This window comes from Pan paniscus, chromosome 6, assembly GCF_029289425.2.
Source record: "Pan paniscus chromosome 6, NHGRI_mPanPan1-v2.0_pri, whole genome shotgun sequence".
NCBI classification, from domain to species: Eukaryota; Metazoa; Chordata; class Mammalia; order Primates; family Hominidae; genus Pan; species Pan paniscus.
The window spans coordinates 144,508,604-144,529,909 of record NC_073255.2 but is presented as its reverse complement, the minus strand read 5'-3'; the positions used below and the strand labels follow the sequence as shown (position 1 = coordinate 144,529,909).

The following is a 21,306-nucleotide window of genomic DNA, read 5'->3' as shown; positions in this document are numbered from 1 at the left end:
GGCACACGACTGGCCCTCATAGTGTCTGCTGGTTAAGAAAGCACCCAGGATGAGAGAATGAGTGAATCCTAGTGGGGCGCTTAGATGTTGACTGGACAAGGAAAAGTTGTATGTTTCTACCAGGAAAGGGAGTAGAGGGAAGGGCATGGAGCCACTGTTTTTGGCTGTCCAATGGGGCATTGTTATTGGGGACTAACTTATGGTCCTAACGTATGGTCCTAGGTTAGGAGTGATCCTAACTTATGGACCCTCAATAGGATAAAGGGAACTACGAGCAGCAGGCTTAATGGAGGATTGAAGCAGGGAGGAGATCAAAAGGGGGCATATCACAATCTCTCTGTCCCTCTTCCTTTCACTGTGCTTACCTCAGGGCCACTTTAAAACTCTGCTTGCTTTTTTCCAATCTCTCCACTCCCTTTCTTTTTCAGGTTTGTTAATATCATCAGAATTGCTTCTGTGCTACCAAGTGAGATCAGATAACCAAGGCCTTTGTTGTGGCTTGTTTATAATGACATAGGCTTGGGTATTTTATTCCTTCAACAAGTGTTTTCTGAGAGCTTACTGTGAGATGAGCTCTGCGCTCTGGGACAGAGCTGAACAACACCAATGGGGTCACTGCCCTCATGGAGTAGCTTAAAGTCCCTGGGGCCAGGCAGGTTAAATTAGCTGACCAAGCTGACCAGGTGGTCTGTCAAAGATTCAGCTTCATTAAACTCAAGGGCAAGAGGCTAGAAATCTGTTCTCAGGAGGAGAGCACAGGAAAGCTCTGCAGAGGACCTGGAGGGATAATTTAGGGCAGAAGAAATGAGTTCCCCAAACCAACTAATGGAACACGGATGGATGGGACAGGGCCTGCTCTGTGGACCACCTATAACTTGATACATCCTAGGAAGCCTGACAAAAGAGATCTGTAAAGTATCTTTTTCTGTAATTGTTTCTAACTAATGAAATTATGTAATTGTTAGATTAGATTTGTTGATCCTCTCTTAAATAGTTTCTCCAGTTTCCTTGAGGGCAAGAATCACTTGAGGCACTTTTGAAAAATATTAATTCCTGAGCCCCACCTCTGGAAAGCCTGATTCAATAGGTTTGGGGTGGGAACCAGGAATCTGTGTGAAAAAGGATCCCATGTGATTCTTACAAAAGGGTAAGTTTGAGAAACACTATAATGGATAGCATGTAAATTAAGTCCCATGTAGCCAGCTGTGCTTTTTCAAATAGTTTGGAACAGATATTAGAAGAAATTATAAGATTCATCAAATGGGAATACAGCAGTTCCCTGTAGAATAAGCTCTGGGAATAAGCTTGCCTGAGGAAGTTTCTATTAAGAGCATGGAAAACAAACACTGGTACCAAACAGTGGCTCCGTGCCCTTCCCTCCCCTCCACTCCCTTTCCTGGTAGAAACACCGGTACCAAACTCTTCTAGTCTTAGGGAAAACTAGTACTCTTGATTAACAGCAAGTCTAGTCTTAAATGTTATGAGTGTATGTTACAAATATAATAAACATCTAGGCCTCCTTTGTAACCCCATATGAGAAAATTATGGTGTAGGGTGTCTTGACTACTCTTCATTTCATGAGAGATCTCACTGGTGTTTCATAATAAGCTTGAGTTGAGGCTTCAGCTGTTTTCATTATCCTTGTCTTATATAGGAGAATCTCCTCAGGTCACGAAACTGGAAGGTGACAGAGATGAATGAAGGACCTTGATCTTTTACTCTTCTAATTCACCAAACTACCAAATGTTTCTAAAACTTCCCTTGAAGATAATGCATTTTACTTATGGGTACGAGGATATAATTATTATCCAAAATTGATTAAACTAAATGATAGAGAATTTAGGCCAGACGTCCCTGATTCCTTAAGCAGATTGTTCACAGTGCAATAGATGTTACTGAGAAATGATTCTATTTATATTATATTATAATGTTATGTATAAGTTTAAATCAGGACTCTGGTGTTAACCGTACATGTTCTGCCATGTTTTAAGAAAATGAAGAAAAAAGAGCATATACGGGCTGCTTTTAAACAAATGGCTTGACGTTTATCTACACACATACTGTTTGTCTTATGGTTGTTTCTTCAAGATCACACACAAATAGGACTATTGAAGGAGCATCAGTGAAATGAAGCTTGTAATAAAAGGTTTCACTTAAATAAAAAAGACTGACTTACTGACTTAATGTATTAGTACTAGGAGGAACACCACACTCACCCCCTTGGGATGGATTTAACAATGCCAGCATTGTAATTTTTTTCCAGGTTGGCTCCATATGAAATGGCAGTAGCAATTATCGTCTGAAATAAAACAAAAGATGTTAAAAACTCCATTGGTTTTAATAATTCCTTGCTTGTCAACCAAATAATGCTGAACTTTCTAACTACATATTCTACTTACCACAATTACTTCTATAGGAATAGGGACTGGGATTTTGTGTCTAAACCGATCATTTAATTCCTTAACTGCCATGCAGACGACAATGGTGAGCAATCCAGCAGTGAAATCAGCAAGATTGGTATCACCAATATTTTGAAAAATCTCAACCAGCGTCTATAAAAAGAAAATAATTTTATATACTTCCTGCTGTTACACGCACATGAGCACACACACACGCACACACACACACAATCAATTCTCATATGAATCTTCCCACATGAAAAACCATGATATCAGCATCAAACAACACTCAAAAGTTTCAGTAAAATGATAAAAATGTGTTGGTTGATACAGAGACCATTACATACATACAATTGCTGCAATATATATATACACCAAGTTTTTTATGATTGTTTACTTGGAAAGGAAAAACTGGGTGATTTCTACATTCTTATTTTTGCTTCTCTGTATTTTTTTGATAATAAAGATGTCTTAAAAGAAAAAATGTCATTATAAACATACTGCCTTTTACTTACAGAAATGCTTTACAAGTTTATATCTTAAAATGGGTTTCTAGGTGCTATCGAGTAGCCTGATTTTTACTACAGTGATACAGCATTGAGACTGAAGGCTGATAAACCTGAAATTCCCAGTTGATCAGTTGGTTGTTTTTGTGTGTGTGTGTGTGTGTTCTTTCTTTCTAGCTTTCTTTTTTTGGGGGCACAATTAGCCAGTATTTTAGGTAAAGTTCTTTCCTAAACCTGAATGATATAGATAATAACAAAAAATAACAAAAAATCCTAAAATACTTCATATGTGGATACAGGTAGACTGACTTCATTCTTTCTGGCAAAGAAAAGCTATTGAATTGACATATAGGCCAAGCATACTTTAATTTAAAAATTAAAACAATTTCATGTTTTATTTAAAAAATTTGATTTTATAATGATATAATTATATCAAATCTTTTTTTTTAATTCCTAAAGCTGAATTGAATCTGTAGTTTTTTTCTGTTTTTTGTTTTTAAATTATACTTTAAGTTTTAGGGTACATGTGCACAACGTGCAGGTTTGTTACATATGTATACGTGTGCCACGTTGGTGTGCTGTACCCATTAACTCGTCATTTAACATTAGGTATATCTCCTGACAAGCATACATTTTTGGAAATAAATTTGGCACTTAATTTTATTTCTCAAACTTGAACTAAGATAACATAAAAAAAACTTTTTTTTTTTTTTTTTTTTAGCTCTCTTGCCCAGGCTGGAGTACAGTGGCCTCGAACTCCTGAGCTCAAGCAATCCTTCCACATCACCCTCCAGAGTAGCTGGGGCTACAGGCGGGCATCTATATTTATTTTATTTATTGTAGAGAGTACAATAAATAGGCTATTTTATTTTTTGTAGAGATTGGGGCGGGAGGAGGTGGGGGCAGGGGACGGTGTCTCACTTTGTTGCCCAGACTGGTCTCGAACTCCTGGCCTCAAGAAATCCTCCTGCCCAACCTCTCAAAGTGTTGGGGTTACAGGCATGAGCTACCACAACTGGCCAAAAAAAATCTTTAAGTAGACAGATGAATCAATTCAAGAAAAACTAGTTTTGTTTTGTAAATAGGAGACTTCTGGGAATCAAGGGTGTTTTCAAGGAAATTAGCAAGGAAGAATCCCAAGGAAGAACACTAATATCTTTGTTATATTAACTTCAGTCCTGTAGAAGGCAGGATTTAAGAAGGTATCTTTGAGACGTTTCTTTGAGACAATCTCACAGTGAAGGTAACTTTTCTTTAAATGAGCTTTTTTATAGACATATTTTATAGGAAGATAAAAGAATGGAGCATCTTATAGTTTATAACATTTATAACATGTATTTTACTTATTTTCACAGATAAACTACTCTTAAAATAATTATAATGATGATCTGGTGACAATTATGTATGAGCTTAATGAACTTTAAGTACTTAATGAACCTTAAGTAATCTAGGAGTCACTTTGCCAGCAACCTCAACTCTCTGGAACACATTCAAGAAGAGTAAGGGAATGGGGGAGAAGTTATTATGCAAGCAAAATACCTCCTACCAAACACTTGGACTAGAGTTCAGGCATTTAACTTGTAGGAAGACTCTTGAACTTTCACTCAGAGGGTACTTTTGCTCTTTCTTGAAATCCAGTACTAACAAATTCACTTTGTCTGGTTTTCAGAGTCACTGAAAATTGCTAAAGGCAGGTACACTGACAGAAACAAGATGATGCCAGGGACAGCAGAGTGAAAAAGAAAATGGGATAACTACCACCAGCAGACACGATAACAAGAACTTAGGGCATTTAACACAGGAGCAAACAGCCCTACCTATCCCAGAGGCTTGAAGGTTATCATTGCTGTTTGGTCCTTTACATAATCAGTTTTCTGATGAATGACCCTGATTAATTCAGGAGCTAGGTATAACATTTTGATGAGTTGTCTATTCATTAAAGGTGTACTTTTCAACTCAAGATGCAAAAATTAAAACTTGAAAAACAAAACATTTGGAATCATTATCCCAATCACACAAACATTTTTACCTTACAAAAATAATCACTACAGGATTCCAGTTTAATCTATGAGAATCAATTAGACCTTTGAATAAAAAGTATGTCTGGTGGATTAGAAATGTAACATGAGGTTCAAAAACCAAAATCAGTTTATATTACACAATTGCATCATGCAAGGTATCTGAGTATGTAAATAAGTTGCCTACATATTGAGTAGTCATTCAGAATCTTTTAAGAAGAGCTCTATGATAGAAAGTTTAATCTGTGCAGAAATAAAACTCACCATGTAAACTGCAATAGTCAGTTTACATTATTATTGTATAATAATGTTATATAATAATATAAGAAAAGATTATACTTATATAATCATATAAGATTATATAATCATATAAGATTATATAATAATATAACATATAATAAGATAAGATTATATAATAAGATAAGATTATATTATATAATAAGATAAGTTTATATAATAAGATAATATTATATAATGAGATAAGATTATATAATAAGATTAGATTATATAATAAGATTATATTATATAATAAGATAAGATTCTATAATAAGATTATATTATATAATAAGATAAGATTATATAATAAGATTATATTATATAATAAGATAAGATTATATAATAAGATTATATTATATAATAAGATAAGATTATATAATAAGATTATATTATATAATAAGATTATATAATAAGATAAGGTTATATAATAAGATAAGATTATATTATATAATAAGATAAGATTATATAATAAGATAAGATTATATTATATAATAAGACTATATAATAAGATAAGATTCTATTATATAATAAGATTATATAATAAGATAAGATTCTATTATATAATAAGATTATATTATATAATAAGATAAGATTATATTGTATAATAAGATAAGATTATATAATAAGATAAGATTTTATTCTATAATAAGATTATATTATGCAATAAGATAAGATTATATTATGCAATAAGATTATATTATGCAATAAGATAAGATTATATTATGCAATAAGATAAGATTATATTATGCAATAAGATAAGATTATATTATGAAATAAGATTATATTATGCAATAAGATAAGATTATATTATGCAATAAGATAAGATTATATTATGCAATAAGATAAGATTATATTATGCAATAAGATAAGATTATATTATGCAATAAGATTATATTATGCAATAAGATAAGATTATATTATGTAATAAGATAAGATTATATTATGTAACAAGATAAGATTATATTATGTAATAAGATAAGATTATATTATGTAAGATAAGATTATATTCTGTCATAATATAAGATTATATTCTGTCATAATATAAGATTATATTCTGTCATAATATAAGATTATATTATGTCATAATATAAGATTATATTATGACATAATATAAGATTATATTATGACATAATATAAGATTATATTATGTCATAATATAAGATTATATTATGTCATAATATAAGATTATATTATGACATAATATAAGATTATATTATGTCATAATATAAGATTGTCATAATATAAGATTATATTATGTCATAATATAAGATTATATTATGACATAATATAAGATTATATTATGACATAATATAAGATTATATAAGAGTATATAATAATATAAGATTATATTATATAAGAGTATATAATAATATAAGATTATATTATATGAGTATATAATAAGATTATATAAGATAAGATTATATAATATAAGATTATATTATATAATAATATAAGATAAGATTATATAATAATATAAGATAAGATTATATTATATAATAATATAAGATTATATTTAACGACATAGAAATTAGACTCTACAAAAACACTGAACAGTACTTCTAATTTAGTTTACTGTTAAAATACCATAAAATATGTTAATAGTATGGATACACATATGATTCTGTATTTTAGCTTAGTATTCCAAATAATTCAAATTATGATAATGAACTTTTTGGTAATAGATAATATTTTACTATATTTCCTGCTGTGTTTGGAAAATTTTAGGACAATTTCATTTAGATAATTTCTTTGTTCTTGCCCAGGATTACCTGTGTTTATGAAACCATAAGAAAAAATTATGCCCAATAATGTGTATGAGAAAGTTGATCAATTTACTATTGGAACTGAATTTATTTTTGTTTATTTTATCTCTATGAATATCACAAATGCTTCACGACCACCTTTTGCTGTCAGGCATTTCCTTCCATATCTTTTGTGTATACATGTATAGATCAATCCTTAAAGTGTTACTTTAATACAATGTATAAATTTTACATACTGAAATAGGTACAAAGTAACAAATCTAATCAAGCTTAGTGGTGGCTTTCAAAGCTCTCACCCTTGTCTACTGAGGCAAACCATTCAAATTGAATGGTGGGAAATCAACCCCTAAGTGGACTGGGATTTACTTAGATAACTGAGTAGCTGCATGGTAGCATCAAGGGTATTGACTAATTCTAAACTGCTGCCAATACCCTGTCATTCTCCCTTCTGCCTCTTACATCCAGTATCTCTGACATTTGTAAATTAACTGATTTCTTTTTCTTCTAATATTTTCTCCCCTATTTCTTTGCATTTGTTATTTCTAGTTGTCAGCACCTCTTTGGGGGAGAGGGCAGGACAAACCAAAGTGCAACCTTAGAACAAAGATAAGTTAACACTCCAGGTAAAGTATTTTACAACAATCTTACAGTCTTTCCTGGGAGAATCCTCTACTACTCTGCATTTATTGAAGGATTCTTTCATGTATAATTGCAATGGTAATGTCATAAGCAAAATTCTCTGTTCAGAGACTAAGCGGCTCATTTAACCCTATGTAATCGTTTTCAGACCTGCTGATTTTTTTTTTTTTCAGAAGAGCAAACTTATATTCACCACCATATAGGGATGACTGAAATACCTTCTCCAAGTTGGGTGGCCTGTGAGGAGTTTCTTGCAAAATTCTATGCTGTATGCTAAACTGAGATTTCAAGAAAAATATTCAACAGGAAATAAGTTACATAATGACTGCACTTGGTTTAAAAACTATTTTTGACCTTGGTCTAGTGTTTCCTGCTCACTTTTGTCCCTGTCAAAGTGAAATCATTTGCAGAAAGTTTCTTCTTAAACATAATCCTATGAGACCAGAAGAACTATTTCTCCTGTTCTGCAGGGGTCCTGAAATGGCCATGGACCCAGGTCAACAATTAGTTTGGACCTCCTGTGATCTGTGTAGATGAAGGCCTAGCAATGTTTGCCCAGTGAGGTAAGAATACTCAGTAAGAGATGTCTTGGTAGGTTAATGAGTCACTGGGTTTGTATAGGGAGTGAACAGTGCCTGGCACGTGGTAAGTATTCAATATATGTTTATTGAATAGATAAACTGAATGAATGAGAATGAAGGACTAAATGAGTGAAGATTTGATGGAGAAAATGTAAAAGTAAGTAAAAGCAAGATGTGCCAGGGGCTGCAAAAGTTACAGAGCCTGTCAAAATAAGGCAGTCAGAGGTCTCAAAAAGAACTAAGGATTGGCCAGGTGCAGTGGCCCACACCTATAATCCCAACACATTAGGAGGCATGCGGTAAGATGACTGCTTGAGGCCAGGGGTTCAAGACCAGCCTGGGTGACATTGCAAAACCCCTGTCTCTACCAAAATAAAATCTTAAAATTTTTAATTTTAATTTTAAAATATGGGCTGGACATGGTGGCTCACTCCTTTAATCCCAGAACTTTGGGAGGCCGAGGTGAGAGGATCACTTGAACTCAGGAGTTCGAGACTAACCTGGGCAACATAGCAAGACATTGCCTCTACTAAAATTCAACAAAGAAAAAGAAAATTAGCCAGGTGTGGTGGGGCACACCTGTAGTTCCAGCTACTCATGAGGCTGAGGGGGAAGAATCGCTTGACACAGGGAGATGGAGGTCACAGTGAGCTATGACTGTGCTACTGTATTCCAGCCCAGGCAATGGGGCAAGACCCTGTCTCAAAAAAAAAATTCTTTTTTAATAGAAAACTGAGGATTTGACAGGAAAAAACATATCAAGAATGACCCATATAATGCTGAATCAAAAACTTTTGCTAATGTTTCCTAATAGGCTGGGTCCCGAGGAAATGAACGGCGAGCTTCATGAGGTCTATTCATCTGTGATAATAATAATAATAAACTCAATTCTTACTATGTGCCAGATATTGTGCTAAGTGCCTTACATGTATTTTCTTTTTCAATCCTCACTGCTCTAAGAGGTAGCTACTATTACTACTCCCATTTTACAATTGAGGACACTGAGGCTTAGGGAATTTGAGTATAAACATCATGGGTAGTGGGTGGAGAACCAAGACGCCAACTCAAGTCTGTTGAAGTTCAAAGTCCATGATCTTTTTTGTTTGTTTTTGGTTTTTTGTTTGTTGTTGCTGTTATTGTTGTTTGAGACAGGGTCTCACTCCCATCACCCAGGCTGGAAGGCAGTGGCATGATCTTGGCTCACTGCAGCCTCAACTTCCTGAGCTCAGGTGATCCTCTCACCTCAGCCTCCCAAGTAGCTGGGACTACAGGTGCGTGCCACCATGCATGTCTAATTATTTTTGTATTATTAGTAGGGACAAGGTTTTGTCATGTTTCCCAAGCTGATATTGAACTCATGGGCTCAAGTGATCCACCTGTGTCAGCCTCCCAAACTGCTGGGATTACAGGCATGAGCCACCACACCTGGCCTCATGATCTTATTCACTATGTTATTCTGCCTCCTCTGTCTATTCTCACTGCTTAGCGTAGTACCTGGCCTGTAGTAAGCACTTGGTAATATTTGTTGAATGGATGGAGTGTAATAGTATGGGATTATGGCACCATTATAAAATTGAGCAATTATTGACATACTCACCAATTCTTAGATATGTGTACATGGCCTTACATTGTTTTAGAAGCTAATAGGTGGGTCTTTAAAGACTCAAACTCCATTCTTAATGTTGACACATTATTTTTGTATGATATCATTCCCCCCAAGCTAGGATGACATCATGTTACTATTATCACCATTTTTCAAGCACCAATAACATGCTTTATATAGAACACATTTTTAGATCCGAAACCTTTTTCAAATCTAATTAGTGTGATCTACATCCTGCTTTTGCATTTCTTTTGCATGGTGAATCATCTCTGAATCTAATGTTCCTTTTCATCTATAATTGTTGAGACATTTACATTATGCATTTTACAGACTCTCATGGTTAGAAAAAGCTTTTAGAGATACATCTCCAATCATTTCATTTCACCAATAAAAAAGAAAAGATGCCTTGAAATAATCATTTCAAAATAACTCCTTTATTTAGAGTACTTGTTATGTACCAGCCCCTGGGCCAAGTGCTTATCTATTCTTATTAAACAATCCAGTGAGGCATATACTATTACTAACCCAATTTTGCAGAGAAGGAAACTGAGGCATGGTGATTGGCTCACATGGCTAGTAGACAGCAGAGCCAGAATTTGAATCAAGGTCCATCCAGTTCTAAAACTGAGCTTTCAATTAGCACCCTACATGATGTATCCACGGTCACTTACCTGTTAGAGACAAAGCTGAGGCTAGAAATCAAGTCTGTTACATTCCAGAGCAGCCTTTACTTCATTAGACCACTTTGTTTTCATTAATGTTTTTAAGTACAATAGTATTTCTGACAGAAGCAACCAAATGTTTTCAATGGCTCCCAAAGTATGCATAGAGAAATGTGGGTGCTCCAAGGCCGGGCGTGGTGGCTCACGCCTGTAATCCCAGCACTTTGGGAGGCTGAGGTGGGTGGATCACAAGGTCAGGAGTTCAAGACCAGCCTGGCCCAAATGGTGAAACCCTGTCTCTACTAAATATACAAAAATTAGCTGGGTGTGGTGGCGGGCGCCTGTAATCCCAGCTACTCAGGAGGCTGAGGCAAGAGAATCGCTTGAACCCGGGAGGTGGAGGTTGTGGTGAGCCAATATCATGCCACTGCACTCCAGCCTGGGTGACAGAGTAAGACTCTGTCTCAAAAAAAAAAAAAAAAAGAAAGAAATGTGGGCGCTTCAGACTCAAGTTTTGTTTTGTTTTGGTTTTGTTTTTGCTTGAAACAGGTTCTTGCTCTGTCACCCAGGGTGGAGTGCAGTGGGGCGATCACAGCTCACTGCAGCCTCAACCTCCAGGGCTCAGGAGATCTTCCCACCTCAGCCTCTCAAGTAGCACACTACAAGTGTGCACCACCACACCCGGCAAATTTTCGGATTTTTGGATTTTTTCTTTCTTTTCCTTTTCTTTTCTTTCTTTCTTTCTTTCTTTTTTTTTTTTTTTAAGAGATGAGGTCTCACCATATTGCCAAGGCCGGTCTCAAACTCCTGGGCTCAAGCAATCTGCCCACCTCAGCCTTCCAAAGTGCTGGGATTACAGGTGTGAGCCACCATGCCTGGCCCAGACTCAGAGAATGAATACAATTGTTTCTGGAATGAACAGTGACCCATCCCTGGAGCAAGAAGCAACACTTACATAGATAATAGAGAGAACTCCATTGTAGTTTTTGGTTGAAACATTGAGGACAATCTTTAGCTGTGAGACCAGCACTTGGAAGGCAGCAGCTGTTGTGAAGCCACCAACCAAAGGATCTGCCAAGTACCTCACTATGAATCCAATCTGCAAGCCACCAAATATCAACTACGATAAGGAAAAGGAAAGAAAAATTAAACGTTTGCCTGAGATAGAAACCTACTCTCTGGAAATACTAAATCAAGCTTAATACCAATGAAAACACTAGTAGCCTGCCTATAGCACAAAAATACTGGTAGAAAAAAATATGAATTTCTTAATACCCTATCACTCCCCTCCCTCCACCACTCTAAAATTTGAAAACTAAGTGTAATAAAAACCTTGAAGTATTTCTATACATGTACTCAGAAAAGCAAAAATCCATAGCTTATTTCTGTGGCTTTCGGTCCTGTGTCTCCGCTCACCAGAACGCTTTTTCTCCTTTATGGATTCCCGTATATTTCCCTTCTCTCATCCTCAATTGAATCACACATGTTCTTCTGCGCTTTTTTTCTGTCTCTGACTTTGATGGTAAGTGAGCCTTAATAAGTGGGGTCTTGCTTACTATTTTAGCATCTGACCTAAAACAACGTAATTTAGAAAATAATTTTGGGTTCCAGGAAATTACTTTGTTTTGTTTTTAGAAGAATCTTTAAGTCTATATGCTTTAAAGTTAATTTCAAATAAAAATTACACCCATCTATATTTTACTTGTAAGTTCATTACCTGTATAATTCCAACCAGCAGAGTCAGGGCACTGGCAATCAGGACTCTAGCTGTATCTCTAGCTGCAGTGTCTATCATAGTAGTATTTAATACAGTTCCATTGCTGCTGGATACGAGAAAGTGTTCGTCGGGTGCCATGCTCAGAACAACAGATCCCACCATTAAACTCACCACTGGAAAAGGTCCTGGGGAAAAAAAGTCTTTAACAATTAATCAGTTATTAATCACAAATGTTCAATGTGTCTGCATAGGATTTAAAAAATGTATAAAAGATTTAGCTGTGACTAGGAAAATATTGTTTGTTCACGAAAGAAGCTGAGCCGGACCCAGTGGCTCACATCTGTAATCGCAGCACTTTGGGAGACTGAGGTGGGAAGATCGCTTGAGCCCAGGAGTTCCAGACCAGTCTAAGCAACATAGTAAAACCCCATCTCTACCAAAATAAGACAAAAATTAGCTGGTTGTGGTGGTGCGTGCCTATGGTCCCAGTTACTTGGGAGGCTGAGGTGGGGGGATTGCTTGAGCTGGGGAGGTGGAGGCTGCAGTGAGCTGAGATCACGCCACCGCACTCCAGCCTAGGTGACAGAGCCAGATTCTGTCTCAACAACAACAAAAAGAAGCTAAAAACGCAGATATCTCGAGGCATTCATGACCTAGAAATAGGCGAGAGAGACACATAGGTAGATTATTAGAATACAACATTCAGGATGCTTCGTGAGTATATCAAAAGGTCGTCTAACCTGTCTGTGTGTGATCCTCATGTGTATGGGTGGTGGGGACAGGGATGAGAGTTGTCAGGAAAGGTTTTCTGGCAAAGGTAGCACATACATTGAGTGTTTACTTGTTCTGCTCAACTTTTATTTCATATAATCTCATTAATTTCCTAGAGTGTCCAATGTCCTGATCTCTGTGGATCTGAGTACCTTGATCAATATCACAGGGTCGAAGTTAGGATTAAAAAAACAGCAAAGGGAGTATGAAGTTTCTTTCTCTTTTTGTAAGACAAAACATTTTTTCATATCAAATGTCAATCTGTAAGATTTTACATTTTAAAAAATATTTTTTTTTCAGCAACTGCTCCGTTCACTACTGTTATTTTTATCCATGATGATGATGATGATTCTACCCTCTCATCATGGAAGGCTTTATGGTTTTGAGGTCTCAAAACCCAACCCCAGTCACCTGGAATATCTCAATGTATAGAATACCAAAGAGAAAAATCAGCTTCCATGTTCCTCATATCTAGTCAAGCACTCAACACTGATTGATTCTCCAAGGTGTGGAAGTTCTTTCAATCAAAAGCTCTTTCTGATCTCCTTCTAAGGAAATACAACTAAGGACAAAAACATGGGTTGGGGATAAAGTAGATGGTTGCATTTATTTCAAGAGGATCATCGAGGTAGACATGTCTAGCCAGCAGATGGATGTAGGAGCAAAATTTTCTCTAGTATAAATGTCAAAGTCACAAAATAGCATTAAAACACTCATTTACTAGGACATTCTAACAAACGAGAATTCAAATTTTAGGAATAGCAGGAAAACTTATTATAAGCCATACCAAGAAAGAAAGCCAAGCTTAGCTTCTAAATTGTTTTGGTAAGATTTTGCCAGTCTTCTAATATTAGTGATTTAAAATAAGTATGCTCTTTAATTAAATCATGAACATGTATTTGATGAACATACTTAGTAATTTCTAAGTTGATCCAGTAAAATGGTAGGTTCAAAGACCTTGTGTCATTTTTTCCCTGTCATTATCACTCCAAAAATGGAGTCAAATTGATCACGTTTTTAAAAACCAAAACATGCTAAAATGTTAAGGTAGGCTGTCATTTTCAGTTTTTTGATTTTTCCACTTCATTAAAAAAGTTACCTAACATCAGTGAATAGAAAAAGCAGGCAAAACACTGAAATCCCATTTCCCTGAGAACATTAACACAGATATATTAGGTTGGTGCAAAAGTAATTGCGGTTTTCACAATTATACTTTTAATTGTGAAAACCGCAATTACTTTTGCACCAACATAATAGCGGTATAATGCACTTAATATAGCCAAAACACTTTAAACATGAGCAAATATAATTGTAAAATATGCTTATAATTACCAACTGAGATATGTCTTGATGTTCCAAAGATAAAGTATGTCAGGATAGGGAAAAAAGCAGAGTAGAGACCATATCCGACAGGAACTGCAGCTAGTAGGGCATATGCCATCCCTGAAAGCACATGCAAAGTGATTACATTCACAAACCAAAGTTACAGTATGCAGAAAGTCCTCAACTTACAATGGTTCCACTTATGACTTTGCCTTTATGATGGTGCAAAAGCAATATGCATTCAGTAGAAACCATACTTTAAGTAACCATACAACCATTCTGTTTTTCACTTTCAGTATATTATTCAGTAAACTACATGAGATATTCAATACTTTATTATAAAATAGGCTTGCATTAGATTATTTTGCCCAACTGTAGGTTATTATAAGTGTTCTGAGCACATTTCAGGTAGGATAACCTAAGCGATGATGTTCCATAGGTTAGGTGTATTAAGTGCATTTTTGACTTAAAATATGTTCAACTTGCAATGGGTTATTAGGATGTAACTCATGATAAGTAGAGGAGCATCTATCTTTCTACTGCAGAAAGAAGGGCCTTTACACAGATACTCTCAATTTATAGTTTCGACAGATCAGCCTGTCCTGAGTTGGTCTCCTTATCTTGCATACAGACTGGCTATGCTAGGATGCAGAACAGGATCCAAATCACCTGGAACAATGATTGCATCTACAAACATCACCTGCTCAAATGAATGGACTCAGTTGATCAGTAATTCAGTCTTCCACCAATCAGATCAGTGGGAAAAAACAATCAAGTCAAATGTTGATTAAAAAACTTGGTCAGGCCTGGTGTCCTACACCTATAATCCCAGTGCTTTGGGAAGCCATAGGCAGGAGTATCAGTTGAGCCCAGGAGTTTGAGACCAGCCTGGAAAACATAGCAAGGCTCCATCTCTACAATAAAATGAATGAGCCCAGCATATTGGTTCACGCCTGTAGTCCTAGTTATTAAGGAGGCTGAGGCAGGAGGATTGTTTGAGCCCAGGAGTTTGAGGTTACAGCAAGCTATGATCGTGCCACTGCACTCCAGCCTGGGCAACAGAGCAAGACCTTATGTCTAAAAAAGAAAAAAAAAGTTTTGGTCAATTCACTCCAAAGGCTCAGACCAGTTTTGCACAGAGGCAGTTGTGTCTGAGCTCAATATTTCTCTGCGTTCTGAGGGACACAGTCATTGTTACACTGCCCTTTCTCCTTTTTTGGTGGGGAAGAAAAGTTAGACCCAAAGAAAAAATATGATAATTATACTCAGCAGCAGACAAGACAACTCTACCCTGATGAAGTTGACCAACTCCTCCACTAGGCAATGGCAGCAGCCCCTAGACCCATTAATGCCTGGCTATAGAGAAATCAACATTCTAGTTTACATGAGGGTTAGAAGAGGATGATGACATTCTTTTCCTTGGTTAAATACTTAGGTAGCCAGCATATCTTACTCCGTTTTACCTCCTCACCCTTCACTCACTCACAATGAGAGAAAATCAAGCCTTTTCACTCTTGAGTCATTAATAAGGAATTACATTTATAGTAGTTTATTAAAAATGGCAACAGCCTGAATATGCTGGCCCCCACACACTCAATATTACTTATCAGATGAACGTCCCCAAGCAGGGAAGTGGTTAACTAAGTTATACTTCATACTTCGTAATTCTATGAAATGAAATTGATGTGATGCTCAGAAGTACATTCAGTAACGTGGAGAGATGTGAAGTAAGAGGGAAAAAAGTGAGTAAAATCAAGATTCAAAACTGATAGGTATGTATGCTTCCTCTTTTGTAAAAAATACACTCCCACTCCAGCCTGTGGGAGTGTAGGCATTAAAAAAAGCCGGAGGGACCGGGCGCGGTGAGTCACACCTGTAATCCCAGCACTTTGGGAGGCCGAAGTGGGTGGATCAGGAGGTCAGGAGCTCAAGACCACCCTGGCCAAGATGGTGAAACCCCGTCTCTACTAAAAATACAAAAATTAGCCAGGCATGGGGGTGGGCACCTGTAATCCCAGCTACTCAGGAGGCTGAGGCAGAGAACTGCTTGAACCCAGGAGGCGGAGGTTTCAGTAAGCCGAGATTGCGCCACTGCATTCCAGCCTGGGCAACAGAGCAAGACTCCATCTCAAAAAAAAAAAAAAAATCTGGAGGTATTTTGAATAAAATATGAAGTAATTTACATATACAAGAAACACAATACACAATGAATAATATAATAAATTTTCATGTATCTATCATCTAGCTTAAGAAATAAATTACTGCCAATGCAGCGGAAACTCTCAGTATACTCTTCCTCAATCACATCCTCTTTCCTTCCTCTACCCTCAGAAGGCAACAATTATCCTGAATTTGGTGCTTATTATTTCCAGACATTTCATTATACTTTTATATAGATAAATATTTATGTGCCTAGTAAGATATTTACTGAAATATCAATGGGTTATCTGTATGGTAGGATCAGAGGAGACTTCTAGTTTGTGGTGGAGGTATTTTTTCATGTTCCTTATATGTATTTTCTAGTTTTCTACAATAAGCATTCATTCATTCAACAACAGTTGATTATGCACCTACCATGTGTCAGGCACTGTTAAAACAAAGTCTCTGCCCTTGTGGAGTTTGTATTCTAGAAAAATATATCTATTAGTACAATTGTTTTAATATACAAATTACAAACAGGAATTGCAATAGTCAGTAGTCCCAACAGCATGGAATAAAATAGGAAGGTGACTCCACAGAAGGAAGATAAGAAAAGAAGGAGCAGGGGATGAAAGCACAACTTGTCTATTTCATATGGACATTTTTCAAGTCCTTCTCAAACTTCCATTTCCCCAAACTGGGCTCTGCAGTTCTTAATATGCCTGGAAAAGGGGAGCTTTTCAGTTTTCATATAGAGTGTCCCATTTAGGGACCACTACTACTCAAATATACTGGAATCATCTTTATTATAAAGAAACTTGGTACAACAGTTTTAAAATTACACAATTTGTAAAGAAATCTGGGGCTAGGTGTGATGGCTCATGACTGTAATCCTAGCATTTTGAGAGGCTGAGGTGGGAAGATCACTGAGGCCAGGAGTTCAAGACCAGCCCGGCCAACATGGTGAAATCTCGTCTCTACTAAAAATACACAAATTAGCTGGGGATGTTGGTACATGCCTGTAATTTCAGCTACTCAGGAGGCTGAGGCACAAGGATAGTTTGAACCCAGGAGGCAGTGGTTGCAGTGAGCCAAGGTCATACCACTACACTCCAGCCTGGGTGAGAGACAGTCTCAAAAAAGAAAAAAAATTTGAAGAAATCTGAGCCATTGATTTAAATGATAGAATTTCTCTGTTGGTAGTCATGATTTATAGCATGGTGACAAATACTGGCAAAGCAGGTGCTAATAAACAGTTGAAATTTATATTAAATTTAAATTTCTTCTAAAGGTAAAGCCTTCCACCATGTGAGGACGCAGCAAGGAGACGGGCTGTCACCAGAAACTGAATCTACAGGCATCTTCATGTTGCAGAAATAAATTTCTGTTGTTTAAACAAACAAATAAATAAAAGTCAAAAGGAGAAAGCAGACAGCAGACTCCTTAAAGTTGTGAATAAAAATAGCACTACAAGGGTTGCATCGATCTTTTGCTGTCTGATGGGAATTTGTTTTAATAACAAAAATCACAAAGATCCCATCATCCTTAGCAACTTCCTGGCTTCCCAGTAACCTGAGCTGGTCTTCTTGGAGTTGTTCTACTACTCAGCTGCTCAGCCAGTGGTTACGGCATGGACATTGTCATCAATGGAAACCACACCACCACCTCCAAAATCTGAATTTTGAGCCTCTCTCCAGCTACAGCCTCCAAGCCTTCCAGCTCGTCTACTGCAGAATCCTTATTGCAACATTTATTTGTGCTCACGAGGCTTCTAATCAATTAACCGATCCACTTTCTCCCTATCCTCCACACCTTCCTGTCTTCACTTCCACCCTTGCCCACACAGATTCCATGGAATTTTGCAAATATTCTTAACTCCCTTTTTTCACTCTCTCTTTCCTTCCTTTTCTTGTCTGGCAAAACCCCAATTTGGCTGACCTCAAACATCCACCTTATCCATGAGAGCCTTTGAGCAGCTAGATAAACTGGACTGAAGGCATCTACATCTGGGCTAACCAATTTCATGTAAAATGTGTGACCACAAGTGCTAGATGGGCACTCAACACTGCCTGGGGACCCAGTTACATTTCCTCAGGGGGTGTGCCTTTCCTCTCCTTGAGACAACTATTCAAACCTCCCCTACTTACCTCAATCTGCCCAAACCCTTCTCCACCAGACTCAAAGTTAAGAGACATATTCTGCATTTAATCGAAAACACAGAATCCATGAGATGCTCCCAAGTTACTTTTCATCAAAATTTCAAACCTGTCTGCATCTACACCATTTGGGCTATCTTCCTTTGAAAATGGAAGAAATATCCCTCCTGCCTTTAAGGAGTAATTCTCCTAGTTCCGTTCTCAAACCCCTCCACGTTTGCCCCTTTTTACTACTTTGCTTCTAGTTATTTCTCTTGTACTTCTTGCACCACAGATCTCTTTCTTTCTACTAGGTCATTCCTATCGGTTCACAAATACGTTCTAGTATCTCCCATATTAAGAAAAACAAATTCTCCCTTCACTCTGTCTTCATCTCTTATCTCCCTCTGATTCATGGCAAAACTTCTTAAAAGCAGTCTGTAATCCTTCATCATACCCCACCCCTCAGGCAAATTCAACACTCTCAGCCCCTCTATGCGTTTTTTTTTTTTTTTTTAACCTTCTCTCTTGGCTTCTGATCCCACATTCCTTTGGTTGTTCTTTGTCTTCAACTTCCTGCACCAGGCTTTCTCAGGTTCTTGGCTGCCCCTCTCCTTGCCTTCCTAACTTCTAAGTACTCTGGCTCTCTTTTCGTCGACACCTGCCCTTTCTTCCTAGGTAATCACAGGCATTCCCACTCTTGTAAATATCACCTCTTCAGTGATGCTTTCCTGATTTTTATGTCTAGCCTAGACCTCCCCTCTAACCTTCACACTTGCAGTAGCTCCCACTTCTCTATGTGGCATCTCCACTTAGATGTCTCACCCCTGTGTCTCAAACTTAGCATATCCAAAAGGAAACTTGATTTCCTATCCCAAACCTGCTCCTCAGCCTGTCTTTGCCATTTAGATAAATGATGTAATGTTCTATCTGGTTGCTCAAGCCAACAACCTTGGAGGCATCAGTGATTTTCATCCACACTCATCATTATGTGTCAGTGATTCTTGCTGCACAATATATTCCTATCTTGCAGCTCTCTTCATAGCCTGCATCATCTGGTTCAAGCTGACACACCCATTCTCCCTTTAATTCACAGCAATATCCCCACAGGGCCAGGAATAGGGTGAGGCAAATGAGGTGCCTAGGGTACAGTATTTAAAGAGGCATCCTGAGAGTGAGTGCCTCCCTTACCTCATCCTAATCCCAGTCCTGCCTCAATTTATTTCATGGTTTACTCACCCTCCCCCACTGCACTCACCCACACTACAATTCTTCCTCTTCCTCCCTGGAAAATACTAAGTTTTCTGGCCTCAGGGCCTTTGCACCTTTACCTGGTACACTCTTTTTTTCTGCTTATCACATGGCTGTCTCCTTCTCATTCTCTTGTCTTTTACTAAATTTCACCTTCTCAGTAAGGTCTTCCTTGACCATTATATCTAAAATAGACCTCCCTTCCTGGCTGGGCACAATGGCTCACACCTCTAATCCCAGCACTTTGGGAGGCCGAGGCAGGCAGATAACTTGAGCCTAGGAGTTCCAGACCAGCCTGGGCAACATGGTGAAACCTTGTCTCTACAAAAAATACAAAAATTAGCCAAGCATGGTGGCACATGCCTGTAGTTCCAGCTACTGGCGAGGCTGAGATGGGAGGATCACCTGGGCCCAGGAGGCCAAGGCTGTGGTGAGCTGTGATCTCACCACTGCACTCCAGCCTGCGCAACAGAGCAAGACCCTGTCTCAAAAAAATATAAAAATAAAGACCCACCTTTCAAATTAATCCCTATTGCAGTATATTTAATCCACCACAATAGATATTGCAATCTATAATTATTTTTCTATTTATCTACTTATTTAATTCCCATCCCTACCCCTCAAAATAATTTTACAAAGCTCCATGAAGTCAGCACCTGTGCCTGTTAATGAACCACTGAGTGCACATGGCTGGATACCTGGCCTACAGAATTAGTTTATAAATATTTATTAAGTGAATGAATGATAAATGAATGTGTAACTGAGCCAGATTAACCTCCCAGAAATTCACCTTACACAGAAAACTTTATAGAGATAATGTTTCTAGAAAAGCATCTTACCCATAAAGTAAGGAACTACACAATAGACACCGGATTAAAATCCCAGCTGTACCACTTACCAGCCACGTGACCCTGGGCAAGATTTAATAGATTTTTTCACCTACTGAAAATGAAATAATAATAGACCTACCTAGCAGGATTGTTATGAGGATTAAATGAGATAGCTGGCAACATTCTTACTTAGCATAGTGTCTCATGCTTATAAACAAAATGAATTCTTATAAGATACTTGTCTATGAAAACTGGGGAGACATGGAGCATGAACCACCATTTTTTATATAAAGAAGATTCATTATCAGGAATGCAATTCAATCTTTTTCACTAAATATACCATCTATTATGTGCCTGTCTCTGTGCTAGGCACCTGCTGAACAAACATGAATTAGGCATGGTTCCTGTCCCCCAGGAGTCACAGGGTGTCACCATGTCACAGCCCTTAGAGCACAGTGTAGAATACTTGGCATTGTTTAACTTAGGAACCACACAGCCCATCCTAGTCTCTCTCCCGTCCACCTTTGTGATTAAGAACATGCTTGATCAGGCTGAGACTCCACCCTGGGTTCATAGGCCACCCTCCTTCTCTGCGGGCATCTACCTGGCCTGATCTGAGCAATCTTGAAAGCTCCATAGCCAAATTTTAGCTCACAATATTGCTCAACATTCATTACTAGCTTCTGAAATAGT

The 21,306-nt window shown here is 37.2% G+C and overlaps 1 protein-coding gene across 1 annotated transcript in view; it reads right to left on the bottom strand.

Moving 5' to 3' along the window:
* The window catches only part of SLC26A4 (solute carrier family 26 member 4), a 57,397-nt gene that overhangs the window by 32,317 nt on the left and 3,774 nt on the right, over positions 1 to 21,306 (bottom strand). The window contains exons 3-7 of the mRNA XM_008963570.3: positions 14,268 to 14,378; positions 12,165 to 12,349; positions 11,403 to 11,567; positions 2,400 to 2,552; positions 2,217 to 2,299 (exon numbers count right to left, since the gene is read on the bottom strand). Of these exons, the coding sequence (XP_008961818.2) occupies positions 2,217 to 2,299; positions 2,400 to 2,552; positions 11,403 to 11,567; positions 12,165 to 12,349; positions 14,268 to 14,378 (697 nt within the window). The remainder of the gene's footprint in view (positions 1 to 2,216; positions 2,300 to 2,399; positions 2,553 to 11,402; positions 11,568 to 12,164; positions 12,350 to 14,267; positions 14,379 to 21,306) is intronic.